The sequence below is a fragment of the Microcaecilia unicolor genome, chromosome 2 (assembly GCF_901765095.1).
Source record: "Microcaecilia unicolor chromosome 2, aMicUni1.1, whole genome shotgun sequence".
NCBI classification, from domain to species: domain Eukaryota; kingdom Metazoa; phylum Chordata; class Amphibia; order Gymnophiona; family Siphonopidae; genus Microcaecilia; species Microcaecilia unicolor.
The window spans coordinates 260,580,858-260,594,339 of NC_044032.1; the positions used below are offsets into that span (position 1 = coordinate 260,580,858).

The following is a 13,482-nucleotide window of genomic DNA, read 5'->3' on the forward strand; positions in this document are numbered from 1 at the left end:
TCTCAGTCGAACGATCCTCTGCGGCTGCCAGTGGAGCAGGGCCTGTTACATCAGGGGTCCCGTGGTGATGGAGGATCCCTCCCCCTTTGGTCTTACGGCCTGGCTATTGAGCGGCAGCGTCTGAGGAAGAAGGGCTTCTCAGACAAGGTCATCGCCACTATGCTGAGAGCGAGGAAACGCTCTACTTCTACTGCTTACGCCAGGGTTTGGCGTATCTTTGCAGCGTGGTGTGAAGCAGGCTCTCTTTCTCCTTTCACTGCTCCAATTTCTTCAGTGTTGGCGTTCCTGCAAGAAGGTCTGGACAAAGGCCTGTCGCTCAGTTCCCTTAAGGTCCAGGTAGCTGCTCTGGCTTGCTTCAGGGGCCGCCTGAAGGGTGCTTCCCTGGCTTCGCAGCCAGATGTGGTGCGCTTTCTCAAGGGGGTTAATCACCTGCGCCCTCCTCTGCACTCAGTGGTGCCTGCGTGGAATCTCAACCTGGTGCTAAGAGCATTGCAGAAGCCGCCGTTTGAACCCTTGTCAAGGGCATCTCTGAAAGACCTGACGTTGAAAGCAGTCTTTTGGTGGCTATCACTTCAGCCAGAAGAGTTTCCGAGCTCCAGGCGCTCTCATGTCGAGAGCCTTTTCTACAGTTCACTGAGGCAGGAGTGACTATTCGCACAGTGCCTTCCTTCCTGCCCAAGATTGTTTCTCGCTTCCATGTGAATCAGCAGCTATGTCTCCCTTCCTTTCGTAGGGAGGACTACCCAGAGGAGTACTCTGCTCTTAAATATCTGGATGTGAGACGAGTCATCATCAGATACTTGGAAGTGACCAATGATTTCCGGAAATCGGATCATCTGTTTGTCCTGTTGCAGGTCCTCGTAAGGGTCTGCAGGCTGCTAAGCCTACAGTGGCAAGATGGGTCAAGGAAGCCATTGCAGGCGGCTTATGTGGCCGCAGGGAAGGTGCCGCCTATCCAGCTGAAGGCTCACTCCACGAGAGCTCAGGCGACCGCGGTGGCAGAGGCCGGATCCGTCTCCTTGGAAGAGATATGCAAGGCGGCAACTTGGGCTTCGGCTCATACATTCTCCAAGCATTACCGTTGACTGTGGCTGCACGGGCGGAGGCCCGGTTTGGAGCTTCAGTGTGAGGTCAGGGATTTCTATGTCCCGCCCTGGGTGAGTACTGCTTCGGTACATCCCACCAGTCTATGGATTGATCAGCTTGATGATATGGAAGGTAAAATTATGTATAATCATACCTGATAATTTTCTTTCCATTAATCATAGCTGATCAATCCATAGCCCCTCCCAGATATCTGTACTGTTTTTATTCTGGTTGCATTTCAGGTTCAAGTTTAGTCTTCAGTTACGTCAGAAAGACTTCGTGTTCAAGTTTTTCACTTGGATTCTTCAAGAGTTAAGACGAGTTTGTGTTACAGTGAGCTGCTGCATTCCTCTCCCCTCCGTTTTACGGGGCTGGATTGAGACTTAAAATTCTGCCGGCACTCCCTCCCGCTTCGTGCGGCTGTAGGGCAGCTTTGTACCCCTCCCGCTTCGGCGGTGTTAGGGTCAGTCAGCTCCTCCCGCGTTGCGGTTGCAGGATAAGCCAGATCCCCCCGCATCGGCGGGTGTGGTGTCCCTCCCCCGCTCCGCGGGGATGACTGGACGGATTCCCCTCCCCCACTTGTGTGGGGATGAGCTGGGTTAATTCCCCTCCCGCCCCCGTTTCGGCGGTGGTGAGCTGGGCAGAGTGTCCCTTCGTGGGGGTAATCTCTAAGTGCTGAGTCCTGCGGATGGAGCTGTGATATCGACATACTGAGGATTTCCGGCAGCACATGACCCATATAGGGAGGCAAAAGTTTGCTCTCCTATCTCCACCTGCTGGTAGATGGACACAACCCACCAGTCTATGGATGATCAGCTATGATTAATGGAAAGAAATTATCAGGTATGATTATACATAATTTTTACCTTAGCGTCCTCCGGACCGGACCAGGATTGGACTGATGGGTTGTGTACGCCTACCAGCAGGTGAGACTGAGACAATTCTAAGACTAGAGAGCCATGAGAGCCCTGGCCATGTGACCCTAGCCTCAGTATTTTTCTCAGTCTCCCAGCAGATAGGAAGCGAGCCCATTAGTCCTCTCTCTTTATCTTTCTCTTTAGAGGTTAATAATAAGAACAACATTGCTACCTCTTCTTCTGTGCCTAGGAATTCTCTGTTAGACGCTGGTCAGGTAGGGACTTCTTTTCCTTTCTTTCTTTTACAGCCTCTGGGGGTGTCAAACTCGGATATCTCCGGGTCCCTCCCCCCTTCCTCCTCATCTCTCATACGTAGCTGGGAAGGACTACCCTTTGTTTAGAAAGGTGTATGTCTTTGGGAGAGGCAGCCACTATAGAAAGTTAAATCTTATAAGCATTTTAAGGAGCAAGCTACATACCCTGGCTTCTATTACTCTTCAGCGGAGTTTTTCCCATTACTTTAACGAGCAGGCAGCTCTGGTTGCTGTTTTGGGTGTCTATATTATCTAGCTGGTTTAAAAAAAAAAAAAAGAGGTAGCAGTAATTTGGAGGAGTTTAGGTGTAAAAAAAATATTAAAGACAACTTGTCCCCACTGACTGAATGAGCAGACAGCTCCGTTTGATTGCATGGGAATGCTGTGAGTCAGCTGTGTAAAAAAAAGAGAGTAAGCGCAGCATTTTGTTTTCAGCCCGCTTTTAGAGTTGAGCTGTATTTTATTTAGCACTGGCCGTTGGTGTTCTTCCCTTAGCGTTTTGTTCGGCGGAGCAGGGCTAAAAAAAAAAAAAAAAAGAGAGAGATTTGCCGAATCGGTAACGCGCGTGCACGCGCATTACCGCATGTCCGGAAGCTGAGACGCTGCGCTGTATGCCAGCGTCGGGGGATCTCCTCTTCCGCTCCTGTAAATATTGTGCGCCGCTGGGGGGTGTGCGTCGGGACCTTCTCTTTCGCCATCTTCGGCCGTTTGGGGCTGATCTTTCGCAGGAGTCGCCTATGTTCTTAGGGGGTTATTTCTTTGCTTTTATGTTTTTAATGTGGAGTAGCTGGTTGCTGTAACACTTTGCTAAGCTGGCCTTTTATTTTTATTTTGTTTTAATCTTCCCCTAGCCAGAACCCACTGAGGAGGACATTGAGAAGAACCCAGAACTGAAGAAGTTACAGATTTATGGAGCAGGGCCTAAAATGATGGGGTTGGGTCTTATGGCTAAAGACAAGAATCTACGCAAGAAAGGTGAGGGGTATGGACAGCATTCTATGTAGCACATATGTTCTCAACCCAGTCCTTGGGACACGCCTAGCCAGTTAGGTTTTCAGGATATTCACAATGAATAGGCATGTGCTAAATTTGCATACATTTGAGACCCAGCATATGCAAATTTCTCATGCATATTGATTGTGAGTATCCTGAAAATCTGACAGGACACACCTAGCCAAAGGGACTGGGTTGAAAACTACTGATTTACCTTACTGATAGCTAGTGCTTTGCTGTCTTGGACATGGAAGGGTTCTCTGCTGTTGAGACAGCATTCATTTCCTCTGTATCAGGAGTTTCCAAATATTTTGGAGATCCTCAGCTACTCATGTTTTCAAGATATAATGAATATGCATGTGCTAAATTTGCATATACTAGGTGTGGCGAAACAGTGACTTTTCCAGCATGAATTATAAGAATATGTCATGAAGTGTATTTCTTTAGTTTGGCCAGCAGGTAGTTCATGTTTTATGTTTAAAGCTGTTACAGAGAAAAGACTGTTCCTTATTTAGTTTAACACAAAGAGGAACTAACCTGCATGATGTGGCCAGTTACTTAAAAAAAAATAATGTTCTGGTCTCTGGCCCAGGAGCTCAAGTTCAGTCTAGAAATACTGGATTTTTCTCCAGTCTCAGTTTGGAAGTAGAGAGAGAAAGACCTCTTTGAGACCTTATGAGCCATAAGGGCTATTGTAGTGGTGTACAGTTGGCACAGTAGGATTTTGGTGGGTTTTGTAGGGCTCATCATACAATATAAGGGGATAATGGTGAGATGTGTACCTGGGACCTTTTATGTGAAGTTCACCGTAGTGTCCCCTAGGGTGCCCCATTGCTCTTCTGGGATGTCTGAGTGGCCAGTCTGCCAAGAATTAATCTCTTTCCCCCCCCCCCCCCCCCCCCCAAATCTCCATACATCACACAGGCTTGTTTGTGCATTTTTTCCTTGGAACTTTTTTAAGTGGTCCAAAAAGATGCACTTAGCACAAAAACATCTTACATACATCTATTTTTGAAACGGAGACTATTTTCTGGTTTGAAAATTGCTATGTTCACCACTTGATTTTTGGACATTTTCAGCAAAACATCCAAAATTAGATTTAGAAATCATATCGAAAATGCCCCTCATAGTGTTCTGTAGAGCCTCACTGATACCTCTCCTGTTTGATGTTTGGCATAGATAAAGATAGTCCTGAGTGCCCTCCCACGCTGGTGGTGAAAGAAGAATCTGGTGTAGACTTGAAGCGGGTGTCTGCATCTCCTCGGTGTTTTGTGGATGTAAAAGAAGAAGCATCCCTTAGCCCTGAGCCCTGCACCAAAATGACAATGCGTCTGCGACGAGCACATGGCAATAGTCAGTTGGTAAGAACAACTACCATAATTTATGCTCTCCTTTGTATGTTGGCAGAACCCTAATCATTTGGGTTTCTTCCTGATGCATGGCAGAGGAGCCAATCTGGTTTTCATTGACACATCCTGGAGTTAGCAGTAGATGGCTTGGGATGTGGAAAAGGATACTGGATGACAGTATTCTAATGCACAAAAAGGACTTGTTTATATGTATATCTTCCTTAGCATTCCTCCCGACCTATCCAGATGTTTGGGTTTACATCTGCCAGCAGATGGAAACTGGGAACCTGAGAACCACTGACTTCAGAGTGAACCTATAATTGTAGTGTGCAGTTCCAGCTAGTCGGCATTTCTCAGTCTCTAGCAAACATTTTTGCCACAAACGGACTGTTCCAGTAGCAGTGGACCTAGCACCACATTTCTCTGTTTCTGCGATTCTCCTCCCTCACCCCCCTCTCCCAGTCTACCTTAAGCCATCTTGAAGGAGGTTCCCCAGCAACGGCAGTAATTTACTGCCTTCTTGCATTCTGCTTGGAGTGTCTCATCTGCCCTGGTCCATCCCCACGTAAACAGGAAGTTGTGTCAGAAGAGTTTGGGTGCGGCAGAAGAGAGGCTGCAAGCAGCGGTGGTGAATTACTGCTGCTGCCGCCGGTGAATTTCCTTGAAGATATGCAGTATGTGGTTTAAGGTAGACCTGGAGAGGGAGAGAGCTTGACCCTGGGGTGGATGGGAGGGAGTTTGACCTGAGGAGGGGGGTTTACAGAGAAATAGTGTGTCATTCCTGCTTACCAGCTGTGGTTTTGCCTCCTTTTTTCCTTTGGGAAAGAAGAGAGTAGAGAACTGTATGGGATAGCGGGAATCCCGTGGGTACTGAGACCCAACGAGGTTGGACCTGGGTCCTGCGGGGGTTCCCGCAGAACTGTCGAACCGAGCTTTGCTTTCCCTCCCTGCACATAACTCAGTTCACCCTGGTGGTCTACTGACTTGTTTCGGGGCAGGAAAGATCCTCATTCTTTCTGCCTGCTGCTGCTGATCCTCTTGCTGCCACCGCTTGTTTAAAATGGCTGCCGAGACTTCAAGCGATGGCCTCACGAGACTTAAGCGGAAGTCTTGTGGAGCCATCCCTTGAAGTCTCGGCAGCCATTTTAAACATGCGGTGGCAACAAGAGGATCAGCAGCAGCAGGCAGGAAAGAATGAGGATTTTTCCTGCCTCAAAGCAAGTCACTAGACCACAGGGTGAAGAGAGATGTGGGGAGGGCACCCAGGGTTGGAAGGGAGGTGGATACAGTTATGTATGTGGGTGGGAGAGAGGGAGGCTCTAAAAAGGGTGGGAGTGTGGGTGCAGGGAGGAGGGGGAAAAAATGTAATAATAGATGGTATGAGGCTATGTAGCCCAATGGGTTGAAGCCACAGGCAGAGCTTGCTGCCACACTGGTTCACCCAAAACAGTAGCAAACGCTATTGAAAACAATAGCAAACGATTATTAGAAATAAGGGACTGCTTGTACACATGGTCCAATCTGTAAAAAAAAAGTCAAAAGCTGTTCCATGTGGAATAGGCAGTTTTTAAAAATTTGCTTGAAAAGCTTCCCATATGTAGATTTAAATATAAATAAGCATCACTAAATCGGCTTCAGAAATTATTGGGCTGGTAGAAACGGCACGAAAACAGGCTGTAGTTTGTGCTCCCTTTTCTACACTGTTCTATACGGTACAGTAGTATATGGCCAAAATTTCAGCGAGGATATCCTGTTTTACTAATGGGTTCATCTTAACTGTTGTAACCTGCCTTTGGAAGCCTGGTGTTATAAAGAATGTAAAATAAAACTCTCCTTTCATTGGGCCACATAGGTTTGAGCATGTTTCGGGACAGGTCGTTTTCATAAATAATAAAAATAAATGTTTCATGCAGATGCTTTTTTTTTTTTTTTGGGGGGGGGGGGGGGGGGGGGGGGGGGCCAAGGTTACCTGCTGTGCGGCAGGGCTGGCCAAGCCTGGACAGGGAAGGATTAGATTTCTGTCCCCGTGCAGCTCTGTAGAAGAGAGGAAAAGTGAGAAACAGAGGAAACGGAAACACTACAGGGACAGATCAAAGTGCTATTAACAGGAGGAAAGAGAGACTAGAAATAGGACGAGTGCCAGAGCTCTTTGATAACGCATTTTGAAAAAGAACCAGGAGGAAACACAGAAGTGATGCAGGACGCAGGGTCGCATGCCCAGACTTCAAGTAATTAAAATGCAGCCAAATGCTGACTTAATCCCTGCTGTCTGTAAACACATCCTGGTCCCTCTAATGCTCTGTCATGGGGTTCATTTTACTCACCTGAGGGGGAAGGGAAGCATCCTGGAACCTGGAGAAGGTGGAGGGAAGAAAAAGAGAAATGCTAAGAGAAGAAATGATGAACCTGAAAGTGGAGGGGAGGGATAGATATGCTGGGTCACAGTGGCAGGGAGAGAGATTGGACAACAGGGGCAAGGAGGGAGGGAAGAGAGGAAGAAATATTGGACTACAGGGGGAGGGAGGGAAGAGATATTGGACCACACGGGTAGGGAATCAGGGAGGGAAGGGATGCTGGCCAATAAATGAAGGGTTTGGAGGGAGGAGAGATAAAGGGAATGTGGGGAAACCATAATGGAGAGGTCATTGGGATTATCAAGGTGATACATGAGAGGAGGGTATGTACAGAGGACAAAAATGCAGTAATGGGGGGAGTAAAGGAAAGATAGAAGGGATTAGGAGACTGGAAGGAATGAGACAGGAACTGGGAGAGCTTAGGGGGTAAGAGAAGGAGATGGAAGATAGTTGAAAAAGAAGAAGATGGAGGACTGCAGAGTGAGAACTTGAAATCTGAGTTGACAGAAGCAGAAAAAGAAAGGGAGGAAAGAGCTAAAAGAGAGATCAATGTGTCGGACATGGATGTAATAAGGGGATGGAACAAGATGAGGAGGATAACTATGGATGTTAACATTTAGAAAATCTATCATGAATGAGAAATTGTACATGAAGGAGAGAGAAAGTTAATGGTAAATAGAGTAATAGCCAATTCAGGCAATAATTGTTTGAGATATGGCCGTTCTTTGTGAAGGTTTGTTTGAATAGAAACGATCTGAGGATTTTGCGGAATCTAGTATATTTCTTATTTTGGGTGGTAAGGAGTTCCACCATTTGGTTCCTAGGTAAGTGAAGTCTTCAGAGTGGACAGTTTTGTAGATCACCTTTTTGCAATTTGGGAGGTGTAGTCTGAGATGGTTTGTTGCCTCATATTTAGTGTTTCTTTGCGGTAAGTTTATTAATGGTACCATATAGTCTGGAGTTGTGCCATTTAGTATTTGAAGGTGATTCTGGCTTTGATGGGAAGCCAATGTAATTTGATTAATAAACGGAATCACTTTAAAAACAAGAGATTTTATATATGAACGGCTGCAGTATTTTGAGCTGTGTGGAGTTTTTCAACAGGTACTCCTTGCAGCCAGCATATATGACATTACAATAATCGAATTGGGATAATGTTAATAATTTGTACCAATAGTCTGAATGTTTCTGTTGAAAAATAGGGTCTGATCCTTTTTAATTTCCAAAGAGACCTGAAAGATATTGTGATTACTACTACTTATCATTTCTATAGCGCTACTAGACGTATGCAGCGCTGTACACTTGAAGAGACTGAGGAAACAAGTATCAAATGTTAAATGTTTGTCTATAATTATACGTAGAATTTTCAGATTGTCAATGGGGAATGAAGTGTTGTCAGTTGTGGAACTGTTTTAGTCATTTTGGTCAAATAGGTTGGTAATGACCATGAATTTAGTTTTTTCTGTATTTAGCTTTAGTTTGGTTTCTGAGGCCCAGGTTTCCATCAAATTTAAGCCAAATTTTGCCTTTTGTAAGATGTCTTTAATGTTCTTTTTGAAGGTTATGTATACGGTAACATCGTCGGCATATATGAATGTTTTGAATATTGCTGTTTCTAGTCTGTTGCCTAGTGGTGACATCATTACATTAAACAGAATGGGTGATAATGGAGAACCCTGAAGGATGCCACAGTTCAGTGACCAAGGAGAGGATAAGGGTCCTTTCATTTTCACTTAGTAAGATCTTGATTTCAAGAATCCTTGAAATCCATTTGTGAACTGTGCCACATATACCAAAGTTGTTTAGTAGGATATTTATGATCACATCGAATGTGCTAGACATATCGAACTGCATTAATTAAGATTTTAGACCCTATGCTAATTTCTTAGATTTGATACTAGGGTAGTAAGGATAGTCTCGGTGCTATAGCATGGTCTGAAACCTGATTGTGATTTGTGTAGTAGGGAGAAATGTGAAAGGTAGTCCATAGTTTGTGCTGCTACTATTCCTTCCATCACTTTTGTCATCATAGGAATGGAGGCTACTGGTCAGTAGTTTAATCAGTTATGGTGATTGAATTGGTTTTTGGTATTGGTGTTAGTATAATAGAACCTTTTTTATCAGGGAAAGTGTCGTGGAATAGTAGGAAGGAGATATGCTGCTGATGCAGATTGATGAATATATTAGGAGCCTCCTTCATAAGGTAACTAGGACAAGGATCTTGTATGCCTTGTGAGTTTGAATATTTTAGGAGGTAATGTTTTACTGTGTCATGGGTTGGTAGTTGGAAGGAAAACCATATTCTGTTGGTGGCTGTTCCTGTATGTGTGTCTGACTGTTTTTCGTAAATATCTTGATGGTTAACTTTTAATTTGAGGACTCCTCTGATTTTAATGATTTTTTGTTTGAAAAAGGTAACCAGTTGCTCTGCTGTGATGGAGACTCTGTGGTTGTGGTTATTTCTTTTGTGGATAATAGGCTTTCCATTTCATCAAGCAGATCAATCCATAGACTGGTGGGTTGTGTCCATCTACCAGCAGGTGGAGATAGAGAGCAATCTTTTGCCTCCCTATATGTGGTCATGTGCTGCCAGAAACTCCCCAGTATGTTCTCTATCTCAGCAGGTGGTGGTCACACACAGCAGCAGCTCTGGCTAGGTCTCCAAGCCTAATTGTTCAGGTTTTCTTTACCTGGGGTTGAGGGCTCTTAATGAGCAAGTGTAAACCTGGTTGGTGCCAGGTCCTTCCTTTTCTCCCCCCTCCCGCTGGCTCCGTTTAAAAAAAAAAAAACAAAACCAGAAAAATAGACGTCTTGTGAGAGAAAAACGTCTTTGTTTGCAGCTGCTCACTGGGACTCCAAATCGTTGCAGCTCGGAGCGAGAAGCAGGTAATTTTACCTTTTACTAGCGGGCAGGGGGTTCCCCGAACAGTCTCCACGTGGCTAATGGCGTCGGATGGCAAGGGCGCGAAAAGACGCTCCCCGGAACGCGTACGTGCATCTAGCGGGGAAGCGGGGGGCCCGAAGGCAGAGTCGCCTTTTTTGGGCGCGTTTTCGGAGTCGGGAGAGTTCCCCGGTTTTTCCCCGCCTTAGGCGCCCATCCCCCGCTGGCTGGCCACGCTGCTCGGACGGCTTCTTCTTGGGCCGCCCTCGAGGTGGGAGACGTTAATAGTATGGTCGCCCTTGACTTGGGCGACGGTAAGAAGGCGGCGAAATTAAAGTGCCATTCTTCCCGTGCGGCTGCTTTGCGGAGTGTCGCGACGGACGCCATTTTGGATGCGCAGCGCGGCTCTCCCCCGCTCTTGGGAACACAGGTTGAGACTGCCTCTAGGGCCGTGGCACAGGCTGGGGGGTTTCTCCCCTGAGTTCATTTTGCTGCTGCATCAGGCCTTTCTTATGCAAAACGCTGCCCCTGCTCCCCTGTCTGATAAGGGTGATGAGGCTTCCATGGTCAAACGCCCTCGGGTGGATCTCCAGGCCCTCGAGGACTCTGTCTCCTCTCATGTGGATGAGGGCAGCGTGTCTGAGTTCTCCCAGAGGTCCTTAGCGGATTCTATGGAGGAGACTGATCCTCGCTCGGATGGAGCGGATGACCCCTCTGCAGCGCGGCTTTTTCGCTCAGAGGATTTGCCCAACCTGTTAGTGCAGGCCATGAGCATTTTGACGATTTCCTTTCCGGAGGAAGACCCTCTCTCAGCCTCTGCTGGTTCTGCCATTATGCTGGGAACTAAGTGCCCGCCTAGAACCTTCCACGTTCATGAAGCCATGCAGACTTTAATTTCGGCTCAATGGGATTCCCCTGAAGCGAGCCTTAAAGTAGCCAGAGCTATGTCCCGTCTGTATCCTCTGCCAGAGGGGGAACGGAAAGCCTTTATCTGGCCTACGATGGATTCTTTAATCACTGCGGTGACTAAGAAAACGGCGCTGCCGGTGGAAGGTGGCACTGCCCTGAAGGACACTCAGGACAGGAGATTGGAGGCGGCCGCCCTGAGTTTGCAAGCCTCGGTTTGCGGCTCCTATGTGGCCAGGGCGTGCCTGACTGTATTGCAGCGGGCTTCCCCCTCAGATTCTTCCTTGAGGGAGGATTGGCCGGCCCTGGAGTCAGGCTTTGCCTACTTGGCAGACTTGCTGTATGATGACTTAAGAGCCTCGGCTAAAGGTATGGCTCAGACAGTCTCTGTGCGGCGGTGGCTCTGGCTTAAGCACTGGTCTGGTCTGCTGACCAAGGAGGCCATGAAGCTGTGCCTGTGGGCGGAAGCGAATCTGGAACAGCTGTCGGCGGCCCACATTGCGGGAGTCATGAATGTCAAGGCGGACTTTCTCAGTCGCCATACTTTGGATCCTGGAGAGTGGCAGCTGTCGGCTCTGGCGTTCTTGGACATCACGAAGCGCTGGGGCCAGCCGAGCCTTGTCTGATGGCGTCCTCGGCCAATTGCCAAGTGCCGCGGTTCTTCAGCAGAGGACGGGACCCTTGATCTCTGGGAGTCGATGCTCTTCTCCAGCAGTGGCTGGCACAGGAGCTTCTCTAAGTGTTCCCGCCCTGGCCCATGATGGACAGAGTTCTAGGCTGGGTGGCAAAGCATCCGGGCCGGGGGATCCTGGTAGGTCTGGATTGGCCCAGACGCCCCTGGTATGCGGACTTAATCAGGCTCTCAGTGGACGGCCCTCTGAGGCTGCCAGTGGAGCGGGGCCTCTTGCATCAGGTTCCCGTGGTGATGGAGGATCCCTCCCCCTTTGGTCTTACGGCCTGGCTCTTGTGCGGAAGCAGCTGAGGAAGAAGGGCTTCTCAGACAAGGTCATCGCCACTATGCTGAGAGCGAGGAAGTGCTCTACTTCTACTACTTATGCCAGGATTTGGCGTACCTTTGCATCGTGGTGCAAGGCAGGCTCTCTATCGCCCTCCACTGCTCCAATATCTTCAGTGTTGGCGTTCCTGCAAGAGGGTCTGGGGAAAGGCCTGTCACTCAGTTTGCGGAAAGTCCAGGTGGCGACTCTAGCTTGCTTCAGGAGCCGTCTGAAGGGTGGTTCCCTGGCGTCGCAGCCAGATGTGGTGCGCTTTCTCAAAGGAGTTAATCACCTGCGCCCTCCTCTGCACTCGATAGTGCCTACGTGGAATCTGTCTGGTGCTACGGGCCTTGCAGAAGCTGCCCTTTGAGCCCTTGTCGAGGGCATCGCTGAAGGACCTGACGTTGAAAGCGGTCTTTTTGGTGGCTATCACTTCAGCCAGAAGAGTTTACGCGCTCCAGGCACTCTCGTGCCGAGAACCATTTCGCCTTCCTTTCTGCCCAAGATTGTTTCTCGCTTCCATGTGAATCAGCAGCTTTGTCTACCCTCCTTTCATAGGGAGGATTACCCAGAGTAGTCTCTCAAATGCTCTCAAATGTCTGGATGTGAGACGAGTCATCATCAGATACTTGGAAGTGACCAGTGAATTCCGGAAGTCGGATCACCTGTTCGTGCTGTTTGCAGGCCCTCGTAAGGGTCTGCAGGCATCTAAGCCTACTGTGGCACGTTGGGTCAAGGAGACGATTGCGGCAGCTTATGTGGCTTCCGCTTATTCAGCTGAAGGCGCACTCTACTAGAGCACAGGTGGCATCGATGGCAGAGTCCAGATCCGTCTCCTTGGAAGAGATTTGTAAAGTGGCAACTTGGGCGTCGGCTCATACCTTCTCACGACATTACCGCTTGGATGTGGCCGCTCGGGCCGAGGCCCAGTTTGGAGCTTCAGTGTTGCGTTCAGGGATTTCTATGTCCCGCCCTGGGTGAGTACTGCGGTACATCCCACCAGTCTATGGATTGATCTGCTTGATGAAATGGAAGGTAAAATTATGTATCATACCTGATAATTTTCTTTACATTAATCATAGCAGATCAATCCATAGCCCCGCCCAGATATCCGTACTGTTTGTATTCTAGTTATATTTCAGGTTTAGTCTTCATTTCCTGTTTAGGAGGACTTCGTGTTCAAGTTCTTCCCATTGGATTTTCCTGGAATTGAGACGATTTTGTGTTACAGTGAGCTGCTGCATTCCTCTTCCCTCCGTTTCGATGGTGGCTGGATTGATAACTAATTTATGCCAGCGCTCCCCCCCGCTTTGTGCGGTGGTGGTGTAGCTTTGTTTCCCTCCCGCTTCGGCTGTGTTAGGGTCAGCCAGCTCCTCCCGCGGTTGCAGGATAAGCCAGATCCCCCCGCATCGGCGGGTGTGGTGTCCCTCCCCCCTTCGACATATTGAGGAGTTTCCGGCAGCACATGACCACATATAGGGAGGCAAAAGATTGCTCTCTATCTCCACCTGCTGGTAGATGGACACAACCCACCAGTCTGTGGATTGATCTGCTATGATTAATGGAAAGAAAATTATCAGGTATGATACATAATTTTACCTTTTATCAGATTGAAAAGTTTACTGGTATTTAGGAAATTACCACCAATTATTTTGATGTTGAAATGTGGGTTGGGGGAAGATGTCAAATTGCGCCGAGAACAGGGGTTGGTAGTACAAGAGAGTAGAAGAAATGTTTGAAGGAGATG

General features: G+C 47.8%; 1 protein-coding gene across 5 annotated transcripts in view; it reads left to right on the forward strand.

The window, feature by feature from the left end:
* The window catches only part of KDM5C (lysine demethylase 5C), a 187,140-nt gene that overhangs the window by 16,306 nt on the left and 157,352 nt on the right, over nt 1-13,482 (forward strand). For all 5 annotated transcript variants that reach the window (XM_030194032.1, XM_030194031.1, XM_030194034.1 and 2 more), the window contains 2 exons: nt 3,109-3,232; nt 4,430-4,611. In XM_030194032.1, coding sequence (XP_030049892.1) covers nt 3,109-3,232; nt 4,430-4,611 — 306 coding nt within the window. The remainder of the gene's footprint in view (nt 1-3,108; nt 3,233-4,429; nt 4,612-13,482) is intronic.